The sequence below is a fragment of the Macaca fascicularis genome, chromosome X (assembly GCF_037993035.2).
Source record: "Macaca fascicularis isolate 582-1 chromosome X, T2T-MFA8v1.1".
NCBI classification, from domain to species: Eukaryota; Metazoa; Chordata; class Mammalia; order Primates; family Cercopithecidae; genus Macaca; species Macaca fascicularis.
The window spans coordinates 36371146-36398658 of NC_088395.1; the positions used below are offsets into that span (position 1 = coordinate 36371146).

The following is a 27513-nucleotide window of genomic DNA, read 5'->3' on the forward strand; positions in this document are numbered from 1 at the left end:
CTATGAAAGCCCTGAAAATTCATGCTATCAAATGCTAGAGAGCCAAAAAGTTTTTGCTCCAACGTGGAATGGAGCAAATTAGGTAGAAGAATTTCAAGCAGAATCGGGGCCCAGTCCCTGATGAATTGTACCTTTTACGAGGAGGAGTTGACAGACCCCTTTACAAAGCACACAGACATTGCAAAACACACCATGATGCACTGATAAAACCTTGGGGTTCTGTCTTCACTGTGGTGTCTAGCATGTGAACACCCACTCTCTGTGATTCTGGGTTTTTATGCAGTAAGCCATTTGGCATTGCTGAGCTGACCTGTGTAAGGGAGGCAAGGGTATCAAACAGGATGCCTGATTTGGGGGTTGAGTTAACAGTGGGTTTCAGTTGCAACCATTTGCTGTGGTATAGCCAGCCCCCTCCCAACAAACCTTCAGTGTTTTTTATTGACTTGACCCAGAGCCTTCCTTCCACCTGGTAGATTTATCTTCTGGCCTTTTTTGTTCTCTGTCTACAAACCTTGGTTAGAACAAATTGAGACCAAAGTCCAGGCGTTGCTGAATTGAAGAAGCCAGAAGGGAAGTCAGCATCCCAGAATAACTTATGTGAATCAGTCAGCCCCACACCAGGGTGCCATATACCAAAGTGAGTTTCAGCCTTGCCAAGTCAACTTGGAGGTTAACAGGGAAAGCACACCCACTCCCAGGAAGAAGACCCTGCAAGACTTTCTTGTCGATTTATGGTCTATAATAATTTAGCCTAAGGCTATTAAGCACCAGTTGTTCAGTATATTAAATGTCACTTTGGCCATCTGCCATATATTTGCGTAAATCAATGGGGCCACTCGTCTGATTCTTTCCACTATCAGTCATTTCATTCTCTCTTAGTCTTTTGTGTCTTCCTGTGTCTGGTGATGCAGAGATTAAGTTGGCAGTCTCTAATATGCATATATTTAAATATTTTCCAAGGATGTGCAATTTTTTTCAACTATGATGAATGTTTGTAACATTAATACAGAATTTAACAGTACTAATTTTGCTTGTTTATTGAATGAAGGTAAAAACATTAAATTATATAATGCTAAAATCTTTATGTGATTTTATATTTAAACAGACTAACTTGAGTTTTATTAAAGATATATTTATAACTTGAGGAATTGAGTATTGAGGACGCTTTCTTTTTTATTTTTTATGATTTATAATGGCAAGTCCTATTTCATTTGTCCTTTGATTTTTTTATTCAATTTGTCACAACTGTTTTTCTTTTTCGAGGGAATGAGGATAACTACAGTCCTCCCTACAGGTGACGCCCCTGAGTTCCTGGAGAAACATAGGCAAGATGAAATCCCATTTGGCCTATAATTACTTTGAAGCATTTATTAACCTCATAAAGCCTGCTGCCAGTATGGGGACAGGTTATGTCGACCTTGAAGTCTCTGTCAATGTGGCATATACTCACAAAGTTACAAAGATTCTTAGCTCCCTTCATACTGCAAGGCCTTTTTGCTCTTCAGCCACCCTCCTTCCTCCTATTAACCAGAAAACCCTCATCCTACAATAAGCAGTGCAGATTTTTTCAAGATAAACATGAAGAGAAAATCTGAAAATTAGAATTTTGTACCTAATTGTCAGTTATTTATTTTGCTTATCAACAGTACTATCAGATAGACTGTAGAGAGTCCACATGCCTGAGGTACCAACATTTTAGCTCTAGGGAATATCACCTCGCATGGCATGGCACAGTTGAGGAAACAGTAATTTCTATTTTCCAAAATCAATACTATTTCTATGGACACTCATTCTACAAGGAAGTTGTAGAATATACAGAATGACTACATCACATTTTTAAAAGTTTGTATTCTTCGAGCTGGATTTCAATAATTTCATTTTATTATTCTGCTCACTCTTCCCAACATAGTTTAATTCAGCAACAGTATACGGCCAATTTTCTACGCAGAGAGAGAGAGTGAACATATGCAAAGTCCATGATCTTTGCACTCAAGGGACTTACATTCCAGTTGTATTAGTCCATTCTTGCACTGGTCAGCACTTCGTCCCAACCATTCAACAAGTCTCTGTGAAGTTCCAAACTTTCCCTCATCTTCCTGTCTCCTTCTGAACCCTCCAAATGGCTCCAACCTCTGCCTCTTACCCAGTTGCAAAGTCCCTTCCACATTTTCAGGTATCTTTATGGCAATACCCCAATTCTGGTACCAATTTTCTGTATTAGTTCATTCTCACACTACTATAAAGAACTACCTGAGACTGGGTCATGTATAAAGAATGGAGATTTAATTGGCTCATGGTTCTGTGGGCTGCATATTCTTCTGCTTCTGGGGAGGCCACAGGAAACTTACAATCATGACAGAAGGAGAAGGAGAAACAAGCATGTCTTCACATGGCCAGCAGGAGAGAGAAAAAGAAACAGAGTGAAGGGGGCGGTGCTACACACTTTGAAACAACCAGATCTTGTGAGAACTCTATCATGAGACAGCACTAGATGAATGGTTCTAAGCCATTAGAAACCAACCCCATGATCTAATCACCTCCTACCAGACCCCGCCTCCAACTTTGGGAAATGCAATTCAAGATGATATTTGGGTGGGGACACACAGCCAGACTATATCACCAGGGGAGAAGGCAAACTTGCATAGTGCTGGCCTACCTCACACAGAAACTTTGCATGAATTTGAAGTATAGGTGCCTCCTCCTGGTGAATGAGAGAAGCTTACTGGACATATGGCACAGTCCAATGAATTAGAAAAAGACATCTCTTACTCAGTGGATGCTGCTTTGTGATGGGACATCCTTGTCCTTGACAAAATGCCCCCAGGCAAGGCATACTCTTTGCTAGTACACATAGTATCCTGAAACATGTCCACTAATTTCTATAAAGCAGTAGACAGATTGTGACAATTTCTAGAATAGAAAGGAGAATTCATTTCTATATGATAGTGAAGACAGGGATAATTGATTAATACAGGAGTTTGATCAAGGATGAGTTGCCAATAAAACAAAGAGACTGGGCAGGAGAGATGTGTGCTCCCAAGAAGATTCTATGAACACAGCAAAACAGCTAAGTATGAAATCTCATGGACACAAGGATTAATGATTGTGAGAATGGTTTATTGGAAGTGATAGAAAATTGGATGGGTAAATCAGACTGATATTGAGTAGGGCAGTTAATTTTAAGTTGAATTATTTGTAATCATTTTAATTATTATTGAAGCAGGAATCCAGTGGAAGCATAGGCAGGGTCTGATTTCATCTTTGTTTTAGAAAGCATCTTTGGCGCCAAAACAGATAGTAGATTACAGTTGGAGAAAGGAACTGGAGGTAGGGAGACTGGCTAGGAGACTTTTGTACTGTGTTACACTGCTTCACAAACCCCCTTTCAATACTGCCCTCAGCTATTCCCTCTGTAATTCTAACAAGGGATTCCAAGGACCACAGTTTATATTGCTATAAAGATCAAACTTAATGACAGTTTGAGTGATGTTCACATTTGAAGGGAAGGAAGTTTTCATTCACTTGCAGAGCAAATTGGTGACACATTTGAGTGAAATGGTTCTGAAAAATGTGGTGATGAAAGGAAAGAGAGTGCAGATTTCGTTGCCACAATGCCTTCTAAAGTCTAAGGACAGCTTCCAGGTTTTTGAGGAAATAATGTCCTAAAACATACCACCAATTATTATTAAACAATCCATTAATACTTTATGTCATTTAAATATATTTTATCTTCTCAAAATGTCTGTGGAATAATCTGTAAGGCATGCAATTAATATTGTGTCAAAATTTTGTTAAGAAAATTGAACTTTTAAGTGCAGGTATACAAATCTTTTCATGAGTCTTCTCACCCTCAATGAGTTTCCTAGCTCCTAGCTCACTGCCTTATTATAAATTATTCTATAAAAATATAATTTTAAAAAACTGATTATTCTTACTAATCAGGTTTATGTTATAATTTTGATAGTCAAATAGTGACCTATAAATGATTAATGATCTCTCTTTAGCATATGGAATTTAACATTTAGAATTTTAGCTTAAGTTCCATATGCCTGTTTAGTCATCAAAATAATATAATATTGCTCAGCCATCTCAAACAAATAAATCACAAAACAGGAAAGATCGAAACCCAAAATAAGAGAATAAATATGATTTAATACCTATGAAAAATCATGGAGACTTTGTGTCTAGGTAAATGCACTTTTTTTTTTGGAAGATTGAGGTTATTTGTATCTAGAGGGCATCCATGACTTGTCAAAGGTTACCCAGCTAATTAATGGCAGAGCTGGAATTAAAACTTTTGTGCCAATTCAGTATTTGTATCCCTTTTTTCTGGGTAATTAACAGCTGGTCTTCTTGCAAGTTTGCATGTAACTGTGCTATTTGAGGACTGCATTTAATTAGATACACAAGAGGAACAAAATATCTTCTGTAAAAGTTTCTTATAATTGACAACGAGCTTTGGCATCTTTCTCGAAAATACAATATATTTCTAATTAAGCATGCCAAATGGAATTTATGAAATTAAAAGCAGGAAAAACTTGTATAGGTGATTATTAGAACACCTTATGATGACAAGCGTCTGCTAAGTGTCAGCTAATTTCATTTCCCTTGTCAAAGCTTCTAGATTTGGAATATGAGAGGAATTTCTACTTTAAAACAGCTCTTTATTGCATTTCTGTGCCTTTCATGGTCTAATTTTATTCCAAGAAAAAGTGGAAGCAAATAATCAAACTATAGTAGAGGTTATGGCTCTTCTGAATAATGTTCTGACACAGGCAAGATAAGCATTATTTTCGATTAAGTGATTTTTTAATAAAAAGAATATATTGATATTGAACATGTTAGACAAAATAAATTTTTGAGAAATGGTAATATTCTGTGTGTGTAAGATGCAGAATTTAATGGAAATTCAGTGGAGTCCTAGTTAATAATATTTTAATTGATGAATCAATGGCTGAGAAGATGTTATAATTTACATTTGAGGAAAATATTCTGGCAAATAGCAATTTGCTCCTTTTAAATTGACTCCCATGGGTTGGTTTTCATTTTCACATGGTAGACAAGCCCTAGTTCAGGTTTTAGTTGGGCACACATTAAAACAAACAGGTATTTATAATAACTCTATACTCAATGAGTCTAATTGCTTATGCATATTTTATTTTTGATAAAACAACAAATTTTTAGGTAATTAGTTATCTAATTTCATTGTTTTATCTAAAGATCTTCAGTCTTTAACTGATGCATTTTTCCTCTACTTGAATTACTGAGTATTTTATATCATTAATTGGTGATCATTCAGTTACATGTGTACGGAAACACATACATACACACAAATCACATTTCAAATGGCTAGCTTGGATTTTTGCTTGTAAAGTGTGTGGCTACTTAAGAAAATGTACTATATGAAAATTGTGTATTATGTACTATTTATTGCCAGGAGTGTATAGACTTAAATGATAAATAATATAAAACATTCAAAGATTTTCATATTCCTTTTTCCAGCATGAACTATAGATAACTGTGGATATTAATTAATAAAATTTTATGGAATATTATCATACAGCAATAGACCACAAATGAATTATAAACAAATTCTAATGGGGGGATAACAAAGCTATTAAAAAATAGACCTCACAGTGAGAAATTTTTCATTCTTATATTTTTTATAGATTAATTTTTAATTTCTACTGTTTCATTTGTTATCTAGATTTGTAATATTTTAGAATATGTATTTTTTGCATGGTCAATTTACCTTTATATCATTGTTGACAAAAAGAGTCAAACTCTAAAATATTTGGGGAGATTTATTCTGAGCCTAATATGAGTGACCATGGCTATGACACAGCCCCAGGAGATCCTGAGAACATGTGCCCTAGGTAGTCAGGATACAGCTTGGTCTTATACATTTTAGGGAGGCATAAGACATCAGTCAATACATGTAAGATATACATTGGTTCTGTCCAGAAAGCAGGACAACACAAAGTGGAGACTTCCAGGTCATAGGATTCAATGATTTTCTGATTGGCAATTGGTTGAAAGGTATATCTAAAGATCTTGAATACATGTAAGGGAGAATGTTGGTTAAGACACTGGGTTGTGGAGACCAAGATTCTTATTATACAGATGAAGTCTTCAGATAGCAGGCTTCAGAAGGAATAGATAGCAAATTATTCTTATCAGACTTAAAAAGATGCCAAACTCTTTAGTTATTTCTCTCCTGGATCAGGAAGAAGACTCCAGAAATGGAAAGGGATTCTCTACAGAATGTAGGTTATCCCCATAAGTGACAGCTTTGCAGGGCCATTTCAAAATGTCAAGAAAATCTATTTTGAGATAAAATACTTTGATTTATTTCAGTGCCTGCTCTTTCATGTCGATACCTTCCTGCTAGAAAGAGTCTGTTTTGTCAGTCTTAAGGTCTCTGTTGTAATGTTAATGCTGGTCAGCTGTGCCTGAATTCCAAGGAGAGGAAGGTATAATGAGGCATGTCTGGACTCCCCCACTTCTTACCAAGGCTTGAACTAGTTTTTCAGGTTAACTTTGGAATGCCTTTAGGTGGTGCAGGGATCCATTTAGTTAGTTGGGGTCTCAGAATTTTATTTTTGGTTTACATCATTTATCTAGATGTTTCATGATTATAATGAAGCAAATCCTAGTGGATCACAGAATTTTATTCATAATTCAGTAAGTGTTTCTACAGAAAAAAAGGTTTTTCTGACACTGCCAAAGATACCCTTACTATTAAAAATATGGTAAAATTTTTCTTAATATCATCCAAACATCCAAGCTGTTTTCAGATTTCTCCAATTGCCTTATACTTATTTGTGTGTTTTTTCTGTCACTTGTCTTTGAATCAGGATCTAAATAAGGTTCAACCATTATGATTATGTATGTCTTTTGAGACTCCCTCTCTCCTATTCCTTTTTATTAAAACTCTAGGTTCCTAAAATTAAGGTGTTGATCATGCCATATTACAGAGGAGGAAACTGGATTTCAGAAATTTAGTAAACTTGCTTGAAGCCCAGTAGCTAAGAAATGGCAGTGCCAGTTAAAACCAGGCATATCCACTTCTACTGATCTTTCACTATATCATGTTGCTGCCCTTGCATTATTCCTACTTTTCTTTTTGCCTTATCTCTTTAGCCTGTTGGTCTAAAGAAAGAAATTCAGGCAACATTAATATAGAGAGGTTATTTGGGCTAAGGTTCAGGACAGCTGCAAATGACTTTCTTCCAGGTTGCCTTGGGTAGTGCTCCCTTTATCCTTTGTTATAAACAGATTTTTAAAGGCAAAAAGGGACAAGGGTGGCTGATACAAAGTTGTTTGACAGGAATCCTCCCTGATTTATAGAAATAATATTGGCTAACGGTTGGCTATACATTGTTTGAACTATAGAGTGTGAGTTATGGTTTCTAGCATATGGCATTGTATGGCTACTTGGCTTCAGTTAGTGTAGAGACCACATATCAACTGGCCTCAAGAAGTAATTATTTAGCATAAGGGGATGTGAAACTCAACTGCTGTCACATTTTAATGCCTCTCTGGGACGGATAATTAAAGAGGGCTTTTATTCATCAAATAAAAGATTCTTTTCTTTCTTAAGCCTTTTCTACTTCTGGTCTAATTATTTTTTCTAAAAAAAAATTTAGCCTTTTCCATGTTCATTTTGAAAGCCTGCACTTTAAAATGTAGAGTTTTGGGGACTCAGATGCCTGGCAAAGCTGATGTCACTCCTCTCCAATAATAAGTTACAGACTAAAGGAAAAAAATTTCTTGCTTCCTCTTTTGTTCATTTTAAGACAGCAGTTGCCCGAGGATATTTGGGAAGATCAACTGCTATCAGTGCAATTCTGCAACCTTCTTAAGCAATTCCTGTGTTCTGGTTGCAGGCAAAGTTTCTCCCATGCTCTGGATGAACTATATGTGTGCCTTACCTTTGTTTGCCCATTTATAGGCTGTGTTGCTTATAAAAGCACAATTCATGGTAGTTCTTATAGTATACAGATTTCCCTTGTAGCAGAAAAAGTTATATTTTTATGCGAGATTTTGAAATTTAATATTATAATGTCTTGTGTTTTAGATTGGACAATTAGTATATGTTGCAGAAGGAAAAGGTATGACCCCCTTGCCTTCCAGTTGCCTTCCAATGAATTCTTCTTCAAGTCCAGTTTGTTACAGCGGTACTCAAGAAGAAGGTACAGTACACATGTGTTTTATTTCATTTATAATGTTGAAAATGGACTGTTCCTCATATAGTTACCTAAGCATCCTCATAGCAAGCTTCTCTTCTGTGTGTTTAGCTTTTGAAAGGGCTTCTTTTAACTTTATTATGTCAGCTTCCATGAAATAAAGCACCATTTTACCATTAAAAAAATTTCAATGGTGATTTTTTTAAGTCTTCCTTTTCCAATCTTAAGCTAAATATTGGAATTTGGCACACAAAATATTTACTTGGCAACACTTTCCATTTCTCAAATAATCTGGGAGTTACTACACTCTCAAAAAATCTACATAATGTTATATAACCTGGAATTTTACCCTGGCTTCCAGTTCTTGATTATTGTTCCTTAAGGAATTAGGCGTTAAAATGTTGTCAGTGAAAGAAAATGGCAGTTCTTGGGAGTTTTTGACAGGTGTCTTTTCTTTTAACATTTATATCTACTCTCCCCCTACCTATCACTGATAGGAGCACAATGGTCACTGAATTTTTGAGCATGTTGATGACGTTTATATGGACCAATCATTTGACTACATCTCTTAGAGAATATCAATAATCTTTAATTCCTGAAAACTTGCTCTTTAATTACTGAATTAGAACTAATGGACATGTGGTATGCATTTATTTTTACTCTGTTTCATAATGACCATAACTGCAATTTTATATTTCAGACCTCCCAAGTCCATTCTGAATAGCAATGTCACAGGCATAAATGTTCATTGTATTCATTAATATTTTTTTCTTCCTCCAGGGCCTAATAAGAAATACCCAGTTCTATATTTTAATTGCAAACTCCATCAAATCCTGTATATGGACCTTAAATTGCCGATGACTAATGAAGCCAGGGAAAAGGCTTTGGCTTTTGCAGCACAGCAACAGATGTCGAGTATTGAGTATGAGCGAAGGTTGATCACAGGCACTCTGGAGAGCAGTAGTATCCGTGTGGCCATCGCCCTCCTGGGACTGACCAAGATTGAGGTGGGAATGGAGAAATAGATGATTCCCTTCAATTACTGTCTCTTTAAAAATACACAGAGCTACAGAGCTGTTACTATTTAAAATGTTATTTTGATTAAATAACATTTTTAGAAGGAAAAGTAATGAGTACTGAAGGACAGCTCAGTTGCCATTTTGTCCTTTATATCTCATTAAATAATGAATCTGAAACAAAGCAATATACTATGTAATTTAAGGCATTACAGTGTGGTCATTAATTCACAGTAGTTTTCATTTCTATTTGCACATTAGAGTACCCTGGAGAACTTAAAATAATGCCCATACCCAGGACCCACTCAAGAACAATTAAATGTGAATCACTAGGAGGGGGTGGGTAGGAATATGTTCTAAAAGTTGCCCAGGATATTTTGCTCTGTACCCAGGTAGAATCATCTCTGGTGTCAGATAACCAGGCTGAGAATTCAGACTCTAACACTGTCCAGCTGTGTGACTGTAGGCTGGTTATTTAAACCTCCTCAAGCCTAAATTTTTATATATTTTCATATGGAGATATTGGCAATTTGTAAAAACTGAGATAATTATATGTAAAATGCTTACCTCGTGTATATAATAAGTGCACTCTTTGTGCATGATATTGAGGTAGTTATTACTAATCTCTATAGTAATAGTACACTACTATTACTGTTACCTATTGCTATAGACTCTATCATTACAGCTTAAAATAAGGTACAATCTATTTTTATGATTGGAATTAGGTACAATCTATTCTCACAGAGCAGCCAAAGCTATTGTTGTAAACGCAAGCCTGCTCATTTGCTCCTGTGTGCATATTCTTCTACTGGCTTTCCAACTAATGTTTGTTAAAAGCCCATATCCTTTGGATGATCTACATGACCCGTCATGTAGGAGTCCATCGGTTGCGCTTCCTTCCCTCATCTCACCTTTTCTGCTGGAGTCCATTCTCTAAGGCCACTCCCTAGCACATGCCTAATTGCTTTGCTTCAAACATGCCGGGTGTCTTCCCCATGGCCTTTGAACTTCCTCTGTTACTTTTCCCTACACATTAGTGGGCTGCCTCTCTCAGTTACTTCAGGTCTCTGTTAAAATGCTCTTACTGGCCAGGCACAATGACTCATGCCTGTAGTCCCAGCACTTTGGGAGGCCAAGGCAGGTGGATCACCTGAGGTCAGGAGTTCAAGACCGGCCTGACCAATATGAAACCTGGTCTCCAATAAAAATACAAAAAACTTAGCCAAGCGTGGTGGCATGTGCCTGTAATCTCAGCTACTTGGGAGGCCGAGACAGGAGAATTGCTCGAACCTGGGAGGCGGAGGTTGCAGCGAACTGAGATCACGCCATTGCACTCCAGCCCTGGCAACAAGAGTGAAACCCCGTCTCGAAAAAAAAAAAGAAAAGAAAAAACAAAAAAGCTATTAGTAAGATTCCGTTTTGGCAACTTACATTTTTACATACATTTTTCATTCTTGTTGTTTAAGATTTATCTTCATTTATATATATCAAAATACTTGGCACTGTATAAATTATTTCTTTTTTTTTTTGTCAGAATGCTAGAATCAATACAGCCTAATCCCAGACTTCTAACAATTGGTGATGATATTTTTTAAATGGCCTGGATTTTGAATTTCTGATTGACTCAAAAATGTTAAATCCTGAGGCTTTCATACTTTCTTGACTGTACTGTGCTTCTAAGAAGTTGATGGTTTTCTTTAGCTCAAACCAAACCACTTCTTTCTGATATAGAACAATAAATTTCAGAAGGTTTATGTTCAACTTTCAGTACACTATTACATTAACATTTTTTGATTAGTGGCTATTTCAAAATTTAAGCCTGTCATAATGCCCTCCCATTTTCTTTTTCAATTGATTTTCTTCATTATTACCTCTTGTCAAAATATTTTATTTAAATTACAAATGGTTGAGACAGGTGTTATTTTGTCCATGACTAGCCTTTTCATTGTGTATGCATATGTATATAGTTTCTTTCTCCTTCTTCCTTTAGCTTTTTCCTTGGAACGCAGCATATGTGTTCATTGTTACATTTAATACATTATGTTTTTATTAGATTTACTTTTATGTTTATCTGTTTCTCCTGTCAGATTGTGAAATCCTAGAATCTTAAGAGCTTTTCTCACATGTTTTTGTCTATTCTTTGACATCTTATGCATGATATGAGCCTTGTCGTTGTTTAACTGAATTGAAAATATACCTAAAGAAACAAAAGTCACTTTTAACTTGCTTCACTTACACTTAGAGATCTGGGCTTATATTAAGTGTCCCACTTTACGAAGAATACTGTTGAACTAAATTTTGTCTAGAGGAGGATATGCATGGAGGTGAGTTGTTGTAACCCCCATTATATGAGTAATCATTGAGGAACTAAAAATAACAAACCTAGGTAAGAGAGTTTTTGAACATCTGTGGAGGGGTGGGACCCAGTTGTTTTTATAAATTCACAAAATTGTCGTTAGTGAAATAGGAGGCCTCAGTCTGTGCTACTAATAAGAATGTATCTGATGTATCTGATGGGTAAATATGAAGGAGTACAGGTTTCAACTCGAGAAAAGCACATTCTCAAATGCTGGTCAGCGGTGGAATGGTTTCCTCCCAAGGCAATGAATTTCTCAACACTGAAAGCATTAGCGCGGGGGACATTGGTCATCTCTCAATAAAAGAGGACTCCACTGTTTTTCTGAAATGTGTTTATACTGTTTTCCACCAATTAAATAAAAATAATGAAATGACCAAATTCAATCCTTGGATTTTTTCCTCAAAAGTATAGTCTAAATACATAATGCTGTCTTTTGTGTTTTGGAGGTGAAAGTTAAGAAAATTGCATTCTAATTTTACTGTTTGTTCACAGACTCTTATGCTCTTTCATATTTCAAAGTTGAGGAAGCCTAAGACCGTTTCATACATAACAGAAGTGAGCCTTCCAGAATATTTTTATATCCCCGAGAAAATCTACATTCCTCAGGTTCCAGAACCTCAAGTAATTAAACTTTCAAAAACAAAAGGTAATCAGTGATGTGCGGCCTGAAAATCTAACAGTGTTCCAGGAATGGCGATGTATTCACTTCACAGTTGAGGCAAAAAGAGATTACACTTTTACTGACAAAGTGTTCATAATATAATTGAAGAGTTTCAGTGAAGTAAATACCAGTTATTGAATGATGCTTTGCATTATATATAATCAACATATTACATCACAGTAATCGAAATTATGTACTGAATTTGGGTGCTAAATTACTGGTACCAAAACTTGCAGGCTTACAAATTTGTTAAAGGGTAGTAATCTGATAGATAATAAGTGCACTTTGAGGAAGGTGAGTTCTTGCTTTGAGAGTGAACTTGGTTACAGAAGTTGTGCTGAAGTTGAGGCTTAGGCTGCCTCTAAAAGAAAGGAAAAATGTTGATGGTTAGAGGTTATCAGAGGAGAAGAATGTGTTATATATGAGTAACTTATCTTTGATCTGGAGCAGGATTTTTATTGAGTACTGTACTTATTTTTGATCTCCTGGTGCCCCTTTATTCTGTTGCCATGATCAATAAGGTTTAATCCAAATTTAATATGAATATTGATACACTAACGTTACTAAATACAAGTGATAAGACTTAAACAAGTGACTACATATTTTTAACTATTCAAAATTACCTGTCTTTTTCATTTCAGTTCTTTTCAAACAACTGGATAATGGTAGGAATGTAATTTATTCACTAAGGCTATTTCTAGAATGCTCCATAATTCCAGTATCATAGATTTTCACTTACGCTTTTGCTAAATTTAGTCTTGTTAAATCTTCATTTGTTATTCTAGTATGGATTTGTGTTGGCTACAAAATATTTGTAAGCCTGAAAGGGTGATTACAATGTATAAATTACAAGATGGTCTGTTTGCTTTCCCTCCCTAGGAAAACTGAGATCCCAGACTCAAATGCTAAGTGGCCATGCAAGTAACAAGGAATTAAGAGTTAGGTCTGGTCAAGGTAACAGGGATGATAGATCCTATGGTGAACTAGAGAGTAGATGCCCTGTCTAAACATTCACATTCAAAAAGTAAAAATAAAAATAACCTGAGCCAGCCAAACAACTGCAGGGGGATATTTGCTTACCAGCAATCAGTCAGAGACCTTTCGTCATAAGTCATTGTCTTTTTAAAATCTTTATTAACTTCAGCTTTTCAATGTGCTATTAGGACTTTAAATGAATAACTTGTTTTAGTAACTTTTTAATCCCTTTTGAGATAACTGGATAAAGCCGTGTCTACTTTAAAACACAGAGAGAATTGTGAATGTATTTTTTCAGCCATTCATTCATCGACAATGTTGAGCATCAATTTCCCTAGGCAAAAAGATAAAAATTGCCTTATTCTTTCCTTTGGTGGACTCACAGATAAGTAGCTCTTCTAATAAAATAAGTGTTATATATAGACACATATAGAATGTGTTTGTAAATAAAATTAAGAATTAATTCAGTTGACTATATACGATAATTCAAATTTTAAAGCATTTCACTTTGAGAAAATGTATAACCAAGGATACGCAGAATAGAATTGACTTAAAACTTGAAGTATAGCCTTATTAAACACTCATGAAGACTGTCTCATATTTAAATAGTTTTTAATTGTAAGTAAGTGTGAAGTTATTTACATTTAAAAATCTGTTCAATCAGATATTTTTCTAAGGCTGGTTTTTTCTTTCATATCAATTATTAATTATCCATTTTGGTAAGATGATTACTGTCAAAATATGAAAAAATAAAATGGCAAACAATTTTGAATGATCATGATAAAACTTTTAAATGTATTTGTCCTATCATGGTTTATGTCTAACTCAATTTTCTGTGCAACTGAGATTATAAAGGGATCTTTTCATCCTATGTTTCTGTTTTCACTGTCTTAAACAGGCACTTAAATGAAGTAAGTTTAAGAAGAAAGATATTAGGAAACTTTCAAAAGTAGGATATTATAACTCAGTATAGTAACAAATCAAATAAAAGGCATGCCCTAAACTCTGTGCATTCTGCTGTTCAGAGGTGGACTTGAATAATAAAAAAGGAATGGGATGCAAGCATTGTAACTTTAATAAATGGAATTCTATTAGAATTTGTGCCTTAGAAGATTAGAGTTACGTGTTTAGAAAACATATTTTTATGGTATAAACTGATTTTAGGAGAATGAACAAGCAAATTCCTGACAATAAATATGGCAATATGGAAATAAAACTTTTTTTTTTTTTTTTTTTTTTGGTGTCATGGAGAAACAAACAAATGACAATAATTTATCTGGAGAACCAGGGATAGCCCAGTGTTCCCCTAGCTGCAGAAGATGGGTAGAAGTAGGGCCATATTTATGATCACTGAAGTTCTAAACTCATCAAAAGAAGCTAGTTTTAAGATATTAAAAAAGTGGCTTTCTTTCTTCTCCTATTAATGTTGTCAATCAGTCTTTACTGAAACACTTAGTGATTTTAGGGACAGATTTACTGTGATACCAAAGGAGCAGAAGCTTTATGACTCTTTACTTTTTTGACCTCCTTTCCTAGTCCCTGTTCCTACTTTTATATTTCTAATTTTACATTAATTGCTCTTTTAGAAGGCCCCTCCCACAAACTGTGGCAACCTCATGCGTCAGAAAACTCAGAATTGAACCTGGGTGTAGATATTGACTTACAATCCCTTCCACATGTGGTTCCCGGGATGTTGAAATTTACGGACAGGCAGAGCTTTATTGGCCTTAAACAGCATAGCTAAGCAGGAGACCTGCTATGTTTCCACTAGCGATTATCCAAATCACTTCCCCAATATACAGGGTCCTATATGAGCAATATTTGCAAAGCACTCAAACAAAATGCTCTGGGCTGGTTTTGCTGATCACTTAATGTGGAGCTCAAAACCCTCATTCCTAAGTGTTATGACTTCAGTTTCTAGTATTTTGTATTGCTACAATTTCTTCTGCTCCTTCTCTCTTGGGAGAACAAGAAGAAATTAGATTAATTCAAAATATTGATCTAAATATTGATCTTCTAATGTGACAGACATGTTAGAAGAGCATATTGTAGGAGCACTGTTATCCTTCTCTCCCTTCTCCCACCTTATTCTAATTTCCCTAATTTTAAAATATTCACTAATAATTAGCAGTTAAACTGGTGACTGAAATACCAGTAAATCATCCATGACAACTTTTTAATATGTAATATAATTATAAATATGTAGAAAATATTTATTATCAATAACTAATACTATATGTACAGTCATACCTCAGTATGCACAATGGATTTGTTCCAAAACCACCCATGTATACTCAAATCCACTCATACTCAAGTTCCACAACGGATCTGGGAGAACTCACTGATGAGAAAACTCAGCCCTGGGTGTACACGGGTTCATGGCCCATGGACACTGCATTTTCTATCTGTATTTGGTTGAAAAAAATCTGCATGTAAGTGCACCCATGCAGTTCAAATACATGTTGTTCAAAGGTCAACTGCAGTTCTCATTTTACAAAGATTAAATACATTAATAGCTAAATTACTTTTCAGCCTCAAAATAAAATTGAAAATTTGTGAAAAAATGAAATTAAATTAATCTTTAAAACTTATAAAATAGGTGAGGTGCGGTGGCTCATGCCTGTAATCCCAGCACTTTGGGAGGCCGAGATGGGTGGATCACCTGAGGTCAGGAGTTTGAGACCAGTGTGGCCAACATGGTGAAACCCCATCTCTACTAAAAATACAAAAATCAGCCTGGCGTGGTGGTGGGTGCCTGTAATCCCAGCAACTTGGGAGGCTGAGGCAGGAGAATTGCTAGAACCTGGGAGGCAGAGGTTGCAGTGAGCCGAGATCACACCATTGCACTTCAGCCTGGGCAACAAGAGTGAAACTCTGTCCCCCCCAAAAAATAAAAACAAATAAAAAAGCAAAAACAAAAAACTTATAAAATATACTTCAAAAATAAGCTCTACATTCTGTTATATGGAGTAACCACAAGTACATTTCAAACAGGATAAAAAATTAATTTTATTTAACAGAATATCAAATTAAATGTTAGTTTTAATGATGTAAGCTGACTTTAATTGGAACAAATCTATTATACTTTATTGTTAGCATTGCCAAAACTTACCTAATATTAAAAGTAAGATTGAGTTAATTTTTCTCAAAATACCAAGGGCTCAGCTTGTGCTATTTGTCACATTTGTTTTTGGCAAAAACTCTTCAAATTTGCAAAACAAATTTAAAATTGAATTTCTTTAACTCACTTAGAAATATAATTTATATGTTTCTTTCAGATAGGATTGCCACAATTGTCAAGCATCCTGTCCAAATATGGTCTATATAAGAATGTGATAGGGCCAGGCGCAGTGGCTCACGCCTGTAGTCCCAGCAGTTTGGGAGGGTGAGGCAGGCAGATCATGAGGTCAGGAGATCAAGACTATCCTGGCTAACACGGTTAAACCCCGTCTCTACTAAAAATACAAAAAAATTAGCCAGACGTGGTGGCGGGCACCTGTAGTCCCAGCTACTCGGGAGGCTGAGGCAGGAGAATGGCATGAACCCGGGAGGCAGAGCTTGTGGAGAGCTGAGATCGCACCACTGCGCTCCAGCCTGGGCGACAGAGCGAGACTCCATCTCAAAAAAAAAAAAAAAAAAAAAAAAAAAGAATGTGATTAGATTCTGGAAGAAAATCAGTAATTCATATACTACATTTAAATCTTATAAGATCGAAAAATAAATTTTTTAGAAAACCCAAATTAGCAAGAGCAATGAAATGACAACTCTGTTTTTGGTCTTTAAATTTAATTATAAGTGTAATAAATTTTATTATAGTCTATCTTCCTAGAAGAGTTGCAAAAATAACCATAAAGGATAATACTTGTCATTTGAATTTACATCAAGTAAAAAATAAAAGGATCTTCACGTGTGCTCATACTCCTGATCTCTATTCCTCTATGTATTTTGATTTTAAGCTTTGTTGAGATATCATTCACATACCATACAATTGACAGATTTAAAATGTACAATTCAATAGTTTTCAGTATATTTATAAATATCTGTAGTCATTAACACAATCAATTTTAGAACACTTTTATGGTCTCAGAAAGAAACCCAGTACTCTTTAGATATCATGCCCCTCCATCATCCACCATCCCATCATCCTTAAGCAGTCACTAATCTAATGTCTATCTCTATAGAAGTGCCTATTTTGGAGATCTCCTGTAAAATGAATCGTATGTTATATTTTCTGACTGGCTTCTTCACTTAGCAGTATGCCATTTCTTGTAATGATCAAATAAGATTCCATTTTGTGACTATGCCCTACTTTGTTTATCCATTCATCAGTTAATGGACATTTGGGTTGTTTCTACCTTTTAGCTACCATGAATAATGCTGCTATCAACATTTGTGTACAAGGTTTTATGCAGACATATGTTTTTATTTATCTTGGATATACGTCTGTGAGTAGAAGTGTTGGATCATATGGGTAATCCTATGTTTAACCATTTGAAAAACTGCCAAAATTTTTTCCAAAGTGGCTGCACCATCTTACATTCCCACCAACAGCGTATGAGGATTCTAATTATTCCACATCATAGACCTGTTATTGTCTGACTTCTTGATTCTAGCCATCCTAGTGAGTGGAAGTGGTGTCTTATTGAGGTTTTCATTGCCATTTTCCTGATGAATAATGATGTTGAGCACTTTTCCATGTGCTTATTTGCCATTTGTATACCTTATTTGTATAAATGTCTATTCAGATTTTTTTACCCACTTTAAAAATTGAGTTGTCTTTTCATCATTGAGTTGCAAGTGTTCTTTCTGTATTTCAGATACAATATCTTATCAGATAGATACACGATTTGCAAGTATTTTCTCCCATTCTGTGAGTTGTCTTTTTACTCTCTTGATAGCATCCTTTGAAGCACAGGAGTTTTTTGATTTCAATGAAGTCCAGTTTAACTGTTTTTGTTGTTCTTGTTGCTCTTGCTTTTGATCATATCTAAGAAACCATTGCCAAATGTGAGGTCATGAAGATTTATCCTTATGTTTCTTCTAAGACTTTTATGGCTTTAGCTCTCACATTTAGGTCTTTTATCCATTTTATGTTAATATCTGTATATCCTGTGAGAACTTCATTCCTTTGCATGTGGCTACCAAGTCGTCTTAGCAGCATTTGTTGAAAACACTACTCTTTCCACATTGAATGATCTTGGCACCTTTGTTGAAAATCAGTTGACCCTCTCACAGCCATTGCAGTACATTGATCTCCACAGAGACAGTGCCAGGGCAAGTGAGAGCCAGGCAGGCACTGGGCGTTTCTGTGCCTCACTGAAGAAAAGTAAGTAAAGATGGGCAAAGGAGACCCTAGGAAGCCAAGAGGCAAAATGTCATCATATGCATTTTTTGTGCAAACTTATCAGGAGGAGCACAAGAAGAAACAACTAGATGCTTCAGTCAGTTTCTCCGAGTTTTCTAAGAACTGCTCAGAGAGGTGGAAGACCATGTCTGTTAAAGAGAAAGGAAAATTTGAAGACATGGCAAAGGCAGACAAGGCCTGTTATGAAAGAGAGATGAAAATATGTCCCTATTAAGGGGGAAACAAAAAAGAATTTCAAGGATCTCAATGCACCTAAGATGCCTCCTTCAGCCTTTTTTCTGTTCTGCTCTGAGTATCGCCCAAAAATCAAAGGAGAACATCCGTCCAGTCCACTAGTGATATTGCAAAGAAACTGGGAGGGATGTGGAATAACACCGCTGCAGATGACAAGCAGCCTTATGAAAAGAAGGCTGCGAAGCTGAAGAAAAAATACAAAAAGGATATTGCTGCATATCAAGCTAAAGGAAAGCCTGATGCAGCAAAAAAGGGAGTTGTAAAGGCTGAAAAAAGTAAGAAAAAGAAGGAAGAGGAGGAAGATGAAGAAGATGAGGATCAGGGGGAGGAAGAAGAAGATGATGATGATGATGAATAAGTTGGTTCTACTGTAGTTTTTTTTTTCTTGTCTATAAAGCATTTAATCCCCTTGTACACAACTCACTCCTTTTAAAGAAAAAAATTGAAATGTAAGGCTGTATAACATTTGTTTGTAAACTGTACAGTCTTTTTGTGTGTGTGTATAATTAACACACTACTGAATGTGTCTTTAGAAAGTCCTGTTCTGGTGGTATTTTCAATAGCTACTAACCTTGCCTTGTAGAATATGGGGGTTGTAAATTGTCATGGAAATTTAAATCAGGTTCTTGTTAGTGCACAGCACAAATTAGTTATATATGGGGATGGTAGTTTTTTCTTTTTCAATTGTGATGCATCTAACATGAAAGAATTGCTCTGTTAACTGAATATCACTCTAATTGCAAAAAAGAAACAGTTGCAGCTGTTTTATTGACATTCTGAATGCTTCTAAATAAATACAATTTTTGAAATAAAAAAATCAATTGATGATAGATACACAGTTTATTTCTGTATTCTTTACTTTATCCCATTGGTCTTCATGTCTGTCCTCATGCCAGTCCCAAACTGGTCTAATTACTATCGCTTTGTAGTAAGTTTTGAAATCAGAAAGTGTGCGTCCTGAAATATTTTTCTTTTTAAAAAGATTATTTTGCTTATTCCAGACCCTTCCCAACTGCTTATGGATTTTAGAATCTGCTTGTTGATTTATAAGAAGAAGCCTACTGGCCTTCTGAGAAGTATTGCATTGATTCTGTAGATAATTTGGGGAAGATTGTTATCTTAACAATATTGTCTTGAATCAGAAATTTGGAATGATTTTTTTTTTATTTCTTTAGAAATTCTTTATTTTTTCAATGGGTTTTATATTTCTCAGAGTATAAGTTTTACACTTTTTAAAATATATTCCGATTTTATTCTTTTTGATAATATCTTAAAAACAATTGCTTTCTTAATTTCATGCTAAATTATTCATTAAAAATATACAGAAACACAATATTTTTGTATGTTGAAAGTATATCAGGGATAAGTAGAGCAAGATGGCAGATTACAAGGCTCCATGGATCATCCCCTCTGCAAGGACACCAATTTAAAAACTATACACAGCCAGGAGCAGTGGCTCATCATGCTTGTAATCCGAGCACTTTGGGAGGCCAAGGTGGGCAGATTGCTTGAGACCAGGAGTTCGAGACTAGCCTGGCCAACATGGCAAAACCCCGTCTCTACTAAAAACACAAAAATTAGATGGGCATGGTGGCACAAGCCTGTGATCCCAGCTACTCGGGAGGCTGAAACACGAGAATTGCTTGAACCTGGGAGGCGGAGGGTGCAATGAGCCAGGATCATGCCACTGCATCGAAAGTGAGGTATTGAAACCTCCAACTATTATTATTATATATTATTATTAAAAAGCCTATTTCTCTCTTTAATTCTGTCAGTGTGTGTTTTATATATTTGAGGATTACATTTTATGGTCATATATGTTTCTAATTGCTGTATGTTCTTAAATAATGGAATCTTTCATCATTCTATAATGACATTCTTTGGCTCTTTTAACATTTTTTGACTTAAAGTCCATTTGTAATTGTAGTATAGCCACTCCAGCTCACTTTTGGTTATTGTTTGCCAGTGGTCACCAACTCTGGATGTACATCAGTGGTACCTGGGTACCTGCAACAAAATACATATTCCAGGTCCAACTCTAGGCCTACTGAATTATTCTCAGGTTGGAAGTCGTCTAGGAACCTATATTATCAAAATTCTCCCTGCCCAGATCACTTGTGTAGTTAATCCTTGTATTAGAATAAACTGGGGAACCACCACTTGCACAGCCTAATGCCACCATGGTACAACATCTCCATTTGTAAAAGGGAGAATGTTAGGCCCAGGAAATTTAAGTGTCTTCACAGACCATATAGGAGATCACATCAAGTCTCCTGAGTTAGCATTCAAGTCTACTAAGTAATTAGAGTAAGTATACTGAGTAAGCCTGCTAAATCTTCCTCTATTCTGTTTCCATTATGTTATGCTGCACAAAATGTGAAGTCACAATGCTGTTTATTTTTACTCTAGTAATTATCTTAGTTTGAATCCCCTAGAAAATAAAACCTTAAGCAATAACTAAATACGAATACTTTACTTGGGAGATGCAAATTTAGGGCACTGAGAGTGGAAAAATAAAAATAGAAACAAGGAAGGGAAGGATGGGAGGTAAAGCAATGCATGATACATGAGCTGTTGCCTCAGTATCCACAGCTTACCTCTGTGAATACAATCATGCATGGCTTAACAAAGGGGATACATACTGAGAAATGCTTTGTTAGGTGGTTTCATCTTTTTGTGAACATCACAGTGTACTTACACAAACTTAGATGGTATAGCCTACTAATCATCTAGGCTGTATGGTACAACCTATTGCTCTGAGGCTACAAACCTACACAACAAGTTAATGTACCAAATACTGTAAGCAATTGTAACACAAGGCTAAGCATTTGTGTAGCTAAACACATCTAAACCTAGAAAAGGTACAGTACAAATGGGGTATAAAATATTTTTTAAAAGATATACCTATACAGGGCACTTACCATGTATGGAACTTATAGGACTGGAAATTGCTCTAGGTGAGTCAGTGAATGAGTGGTGAGTGAATGCGAAGTCCTAGAAGATTACTGTCCATTCCTGTGGACTTTATAAACACTGTATACTTAGGCTACACTAAATTTATTTTTAAAAATTTTGTATAATAATAAATTAATCTTGGCTTACTGTAACTTTTTTGCTTTATAAACTTCTTAATATTTTTAAATTTGTTGACTCTTGTAATAAAACTTAGCTAAAACATATATAGCTGTACAAAAATATTTTCATTCTTTATATCCTTATTCTATAAACTTTTTTATTTTAAACTTTATTTATTTATTTTACTTCTTAAACTTCTTTGTTAAAAACTAAGACACAAGCACACACATTACCCTAGGCCTACACAAGAGTCAGGATCATCAATATCACTATCTTCTACCTCCACATCTTGTCCCACACTGGAAGGTCTTTAGGAACAATCGCATGCATGGAGCTGTCATCTTCTATAATAACTATAATAACAATATTTTATTCTGGAATACCTCCTGAAGTAACTGCCTGAGACTATTTTACAGTTAATTTTTTTTTCAAATAAGTAGAAGTACACCCTAAAATAACAAGGAAAAGTACAATATAATAAATACATAAATCAGCAACACAGTCTGGTCATTATTTGCCACGGCAAATAAATTCTGGTAATTTATTTCCATAAAGTTTTATGAACTGTACATAATTGTATGTGCTAAGCTTTTATACCACTGGCAGCTCGGTAGGTTTGTTTACACCAGCATCACCATATAATATGCATTGCAGCAGGACATTACGGCATCACTAGGCAATAGGAGTTCTTCATCTCCATTATAATCTTATGGAACCACCATCATATAGGCACCCAGTGGTTGACCAGATAGTGCATGACTGTATATGCATCAGATTGCTCAGCAGGTGTCTCTGCAAAGTACCCTTGAGCAATCAATGTGAGAGAGAAAAAAAAAGGAATTTTATCTGCATGTTTACCTCCTTGTCTCCTGTTCCTGTTTCCTAAACTTTACACCAGGGCCCTAGCATTTAAGGCAGCATTCTCTAGCTAAGGTGTCAAATACCATGCTCTGCCAAGGCAGAAGGAGCCTGAAACTGAGCATGGGGGCAGGTCTGCTTGGTTGTAAAGCAGCAGTCAAGGGGTTGGCTCTGTTGCTTCTGATGCAAGATATAGGTCACCCCCAAGGAGACGAACCTGGAAAAAAGACAAGTGGCTGAGATTGATGGAGGTGGTGGCAGCAAAGGAATTGGAGGAAGCACATAAAACAACTGGAGGAAGCATATAAAATGTATCACACACAGAAATGTTGTCTGGTGGGATTCAATCAGAATGGTGGCAGAAATATTACAGGGAAATATTAGGAAAAGTTATAGGGAGTAGTCACAAACCTTTTGGAAGGCTGAAAGGTTACATAGCTTGTAACAATTGAACAGGCTGAAGGCAGCCGATGCTTACCTTAGAGCATTAGGTCATAGGGTAAATACTAGGGACAATAGAGGCTTCCCCAGTTAAGTCTGTTTACCCTACCTCCAACTAACCTTTGAGCCAGATGGCCCTCTCCGGGGAAGGTCAACTAGAGATATTGCCCCCTAATGATATTTAACTTTAGACCACGGTACCTGAGCTTTAATCATTCTGAGAACTACTCTCTTAACCATGTTAATTATCCACAAGTGTGTTGACTCAGAGCTTCTGTTGTTAATTGTGTACGAAATAAATGCCTGGAGTGTGAGCCGCTCAGGGCTGGCCGCAATGACAAACCTCTCTTGGTGTGCAGGCGGCTGGACACTCAGCAGGACTGGCAAAATAGAATATCTGTGTGTCAGTGTACGTTTTATTCATCCGTCGTTTGGGTCAGGGTCTGCGGGCCGACCCCCGCAGCTAGTGCCCTCTTGTGACAAGCAATTGTTATTTTAAAGAAGTCTACTAGTTACATTGTCAGTAGCGTTAAATGTAGAAAATTTCTGATTTCTTTCCCTTCCCCCTACCATCCCTGTTGATATGTTCCATCCCAGGTCCTGAGCTAGTTTCTATCTCAGGAGTGGGATCCAGAGGCCCATCTGTGCTGACCACCAGTCTCCCATGTCATACTTACAGTCTAGTGAGTACCAGTCTGATGCTGGATCTGTTAGCCCTGCCTCCTCATTTGCATTGTAACCACCCAATGGGTTCTCCTTGCCTGCTGCCTATTCAGAGCCAATTTATCAAAACAGGGGAATTGTAATAGAGATTGAGTTTAATTTATGCAGAGCTGGCTGTATGGGAGACTCAAGTTTTATTATTACTCAGATCAGTCTCCCCAAGAATTCAAGGATCAGAGTTTTTAAGGATAATTTGTCAGGTAGGGGCTGGAGAAGTGGGGATTGCTTATTGGTCAGGTCGGAGATGAAATCACAGGGGGTCAAAGCCATCCTCTTGCACTAAGTCGGTTCCTGGGTGGAGGCCACAAGACCAGATGAGCCAGTTTATCATCTGGCTCGTGGCAACTGATCCATCCAGGATACAGGGTCTACAAAATATCTCAAGCACCGATCTTGGACTTTACAATAGTGATGTTATCCCCAGGAGCAATTTGGGAAGGTTCAGACTCTTGCAGCCTCCGGTTGCATGACTCCTAAACCATAATTTCTAATGTTTTGTCTAATGTGTTAGTTCTGTAAAGGCAGTCTCGTCCCCAGGTGGGAAGGGGATTTGTTTGGGGAAAGAGCTGTTACCATCTTTGTTTCAAAGTTAAACTATAAGTTCCTCCCAGAGTTATTTTGACTCATGCCCAGAAGTAAACAATGATGGCTTGGAGGTTAGAAGCAAGATGGACTCCGTTAGATAAGATTTCTTTCACTATCGTTATTTTCTCATTTATAATTTTTGCAACGGTGGTTTTAGCACGATCAATCTTTGCGATACATTTATTTCTGTCACGTCTGTCCCAGCACTCAGGCATAGGTTTCTACTTTATTTCTTAAAAGCCTAGTTTGTTTCTGCCAGCTCCCTCCCTGGGTACTGGTACACTCTTCCTGCCATCCATCATTGTTCTGGATAGCCCTAGGCCCCTTAAACAGGAATCTTTCCCTCAACTTGGGATCCTGGGTCTTTAACTGTGGAGTTGGCTTCTTTTATACCAGCCTTACCCATTTCTTCTTTTCTCTGTGCGACTTGCCTTATTTAAGCTTGCTTCTTACTTTAGATAAACCCTGTGATAACTGTTACTTGATAGATAGGCCTTTCTCTTGCTGCCCTCCCATACCTATCTTCTCATAGTCAGAGTCTGTACTTTGTCTAGTTGTAAATATATGTCCTGTGTACTTTGTTTAGTTATAAATATATGTCCTACTAACATTTTGGTTTTCTGCCCAGTCCAAATTCTTTCCTCCTACTCTGCATGCACCAAACTACAATGACACTTGATTGTGTTCTATGTTATTTTTTAAAAATACACTTTAAGTCAAATAATGTAACATAACGGATTCAACATAATTGTAATATCCAAGACTGCATATATTCTTTGTCCTTATAGTTTTAATATATTTTCAGTTTGATAAATGACTCACTTTGCCTTTCATTGCTTTATATTTATAGACATAGAGCTGGCAAGTAAAAAAAAAAGTGAACTTTAAAAAAGTTGCTTGTTCTTTCTGTTAGGTCTTCAGTGGTAAACATATGCTCTACAATTATATATTTAGGGAGGCATTTAATCAGAAATTTCAGTAGTCTTTTCCATTATTTTAAGTCCTAGAGAACATGCTGATTATTGGCTTGCTAGCAGCTCATTCATACTAATTTGCACACTTAGTAAATCAGTCTGCAAGAACTTAAAAATAAACTCTGTTCAAAACAGATTTTATATTTAATACAGGACAATTAGAGAATGTTTATGGTATTCAGAAATGAAAATGCAGAATACAAAGTTAATTTGCTGTCAGCAATCCCTTGCTTCTTTCCGTATGGAGGGGTTAATTAGAAAGTGAAATCTTACGTCAGTTGTTTTCTTTGGGTAATTTTGTCTTCTTAGACAATTATAGAAAACTTGCTATTTAAAATGCTATCAAGCTAGAACTCCTTGATAGGTCCCCTTCTAATTTTTCATTAAATGACCCATGAAGGCCTACAGAAATCCAAAAATTCAACAGCAGCCAGTCATTTACATGTATCCTATGAGGAATTCCCAAAAATTACCACAACTGTAGGGGATTATGTGGAGGGACATCACTCTGTCAGTAATGTGTAGAATCTCACATGAAGATCTGGTAGTAGTGGTGGCAGAGATGGGAAGAGTCTAAGTCAGTTGTGGTGTATTTTATTGATGAAAAAGCCAAACTCTGTGAAATATTTGAAGAGGTTTATTCTGAGCCAGTATGAGTGATCATAGACTGGAGAACAATCTCAGGAGGTCTTGGGAAAGTGCCTGAGATGGTCGAGTTACAGTTTGGTTTTATACATTTTAGGGAGGCAAGTTACAGGGAAAGACATAAGGCAGTACACGTAATGTATACATTGGTTTGGCCTAGAAAAGCCAAACATCTCAATGTGAGGATAGGGAGGGCTTATTACAGTTATAGAAGGATTCAAAGGTATTTTCATTGGCAATTGGGTTAAAGAGTTAAGCTAAAGACTTGCAGTCCTGGAAAGAGATGCTTGAGTTAAGATAAATGGAGTTGTGGAAGCCAAGGTTCTTGTTATGTAGATGAGGCCTCCAGATAGCAAGCATCAGAGAGAATAGATGCTAAATGTTTTTTTTTCAGGCCTTAGAAGGTATCAGATGCTTAATCTCTCCTAGATCAGGAAAGGCCTAGATGCATTAATGAAGATTCTCTACAGATACAAAATTGCTCCCACAAAATACAGCTTTTCAGGGCCATTTCAAAATATGTCAAAGACATGTATTTGGGGATAAAATGATTTTATTTCATTCAGGGTTTGTTATTTGCCATGTGATGCTATACCAGAGTCAGTTTGGAATTTGGTTTCTTATTGACACAAAGAGTCTGTTTCATCAGTCTTATGATACCTATTTTAATCTTAATGATGGTCAGTTGTGTCTAAACTCCAAAAGGGAAAGGATATAGCAAAGCGTGTCCAACCTCCCTTTCCATTATGGCTGGTAATTCAATGTTTCAGGTTTCCCTTGGCCCAGAGGGGGTCCGTTCAGTTGCCTAAGTGGTTGGGGTTATATTTCTGGTTGTAATATTATTGGTGGGACAAGAGTTTATCGTGAAAGGAAACTAAATCGTGAGGTCCCAAAATCACTACGCTAAAGGGAAAAGTCAAGCTGGGAACTGCTTAGGGCAAACCTGCCTCTCATTCTATTCTAAGTAACTCCTCTGCTCACTGAGATAAATGCATATCTAATTGCCTCCTTTGGAGAGGCTAATCAGAAACTCAGTAAAATACAACCATTTGTCTCTTATCTACCTATGACCTAGACGCCCCCTCCCCGCTTCGAGTTGTCCCACCTTCACCCACCTTTTCAGACTGAACCAATGCACATCTTACACCTATTGATTGATGTCTCATGTCTCCCTAAAATGTATATAAAACCAAGTTATGCCCCTACCACCTTGAGCACATGTTGTCAGGACCTCTTGAGACCATGTCACATCACAGGCGTGCATCCTCAACCTTGGCAAAATAAACTTTCTGAATTAACTGAGACCTGTCTCAGATTTTCACGGTTCACATTATTGATTATAGGTTGAGTAACCAACATGGAAATCCAAAATTTGAACTCTCCAAAACTCCAAATGCTCAAAATCAGAAACAT

The 27513-nt window shown here is 36.4% G+C and overlaps 1 protein-coding gene and 1 pseudogene across 1 annotated transcript in view; both read left to right on the top strand.

The window, feature by feature from the left end:
* Positions 1-27513, top strand: part of CFAP47 (cilia and flagella associated protein 47) — a 429680-nt gene that overhangs the window by 234835 nt on the left and 167332 nt on the right. Inside the window, exons 43-45 of the mRNA XM_015443631.3 lie at positions 8081-8195; positions 8970-9196; positions 12057-12210. Of these exons, the coding sequence (XP_015299117.3) occupies positions 8081-8195; positions 8970-9196; positions 12057-12210 (496 nt within the window). The remainder of the gene's footprint in view (positions 1-8080; positions 8196-8969; positions 9197-12056; positions 12211-27513) is intronic.
* Positions 17639-19599, top strand: LOC102116002 (high mobility group protein B1 pseudogene; annotated as a pseudogene).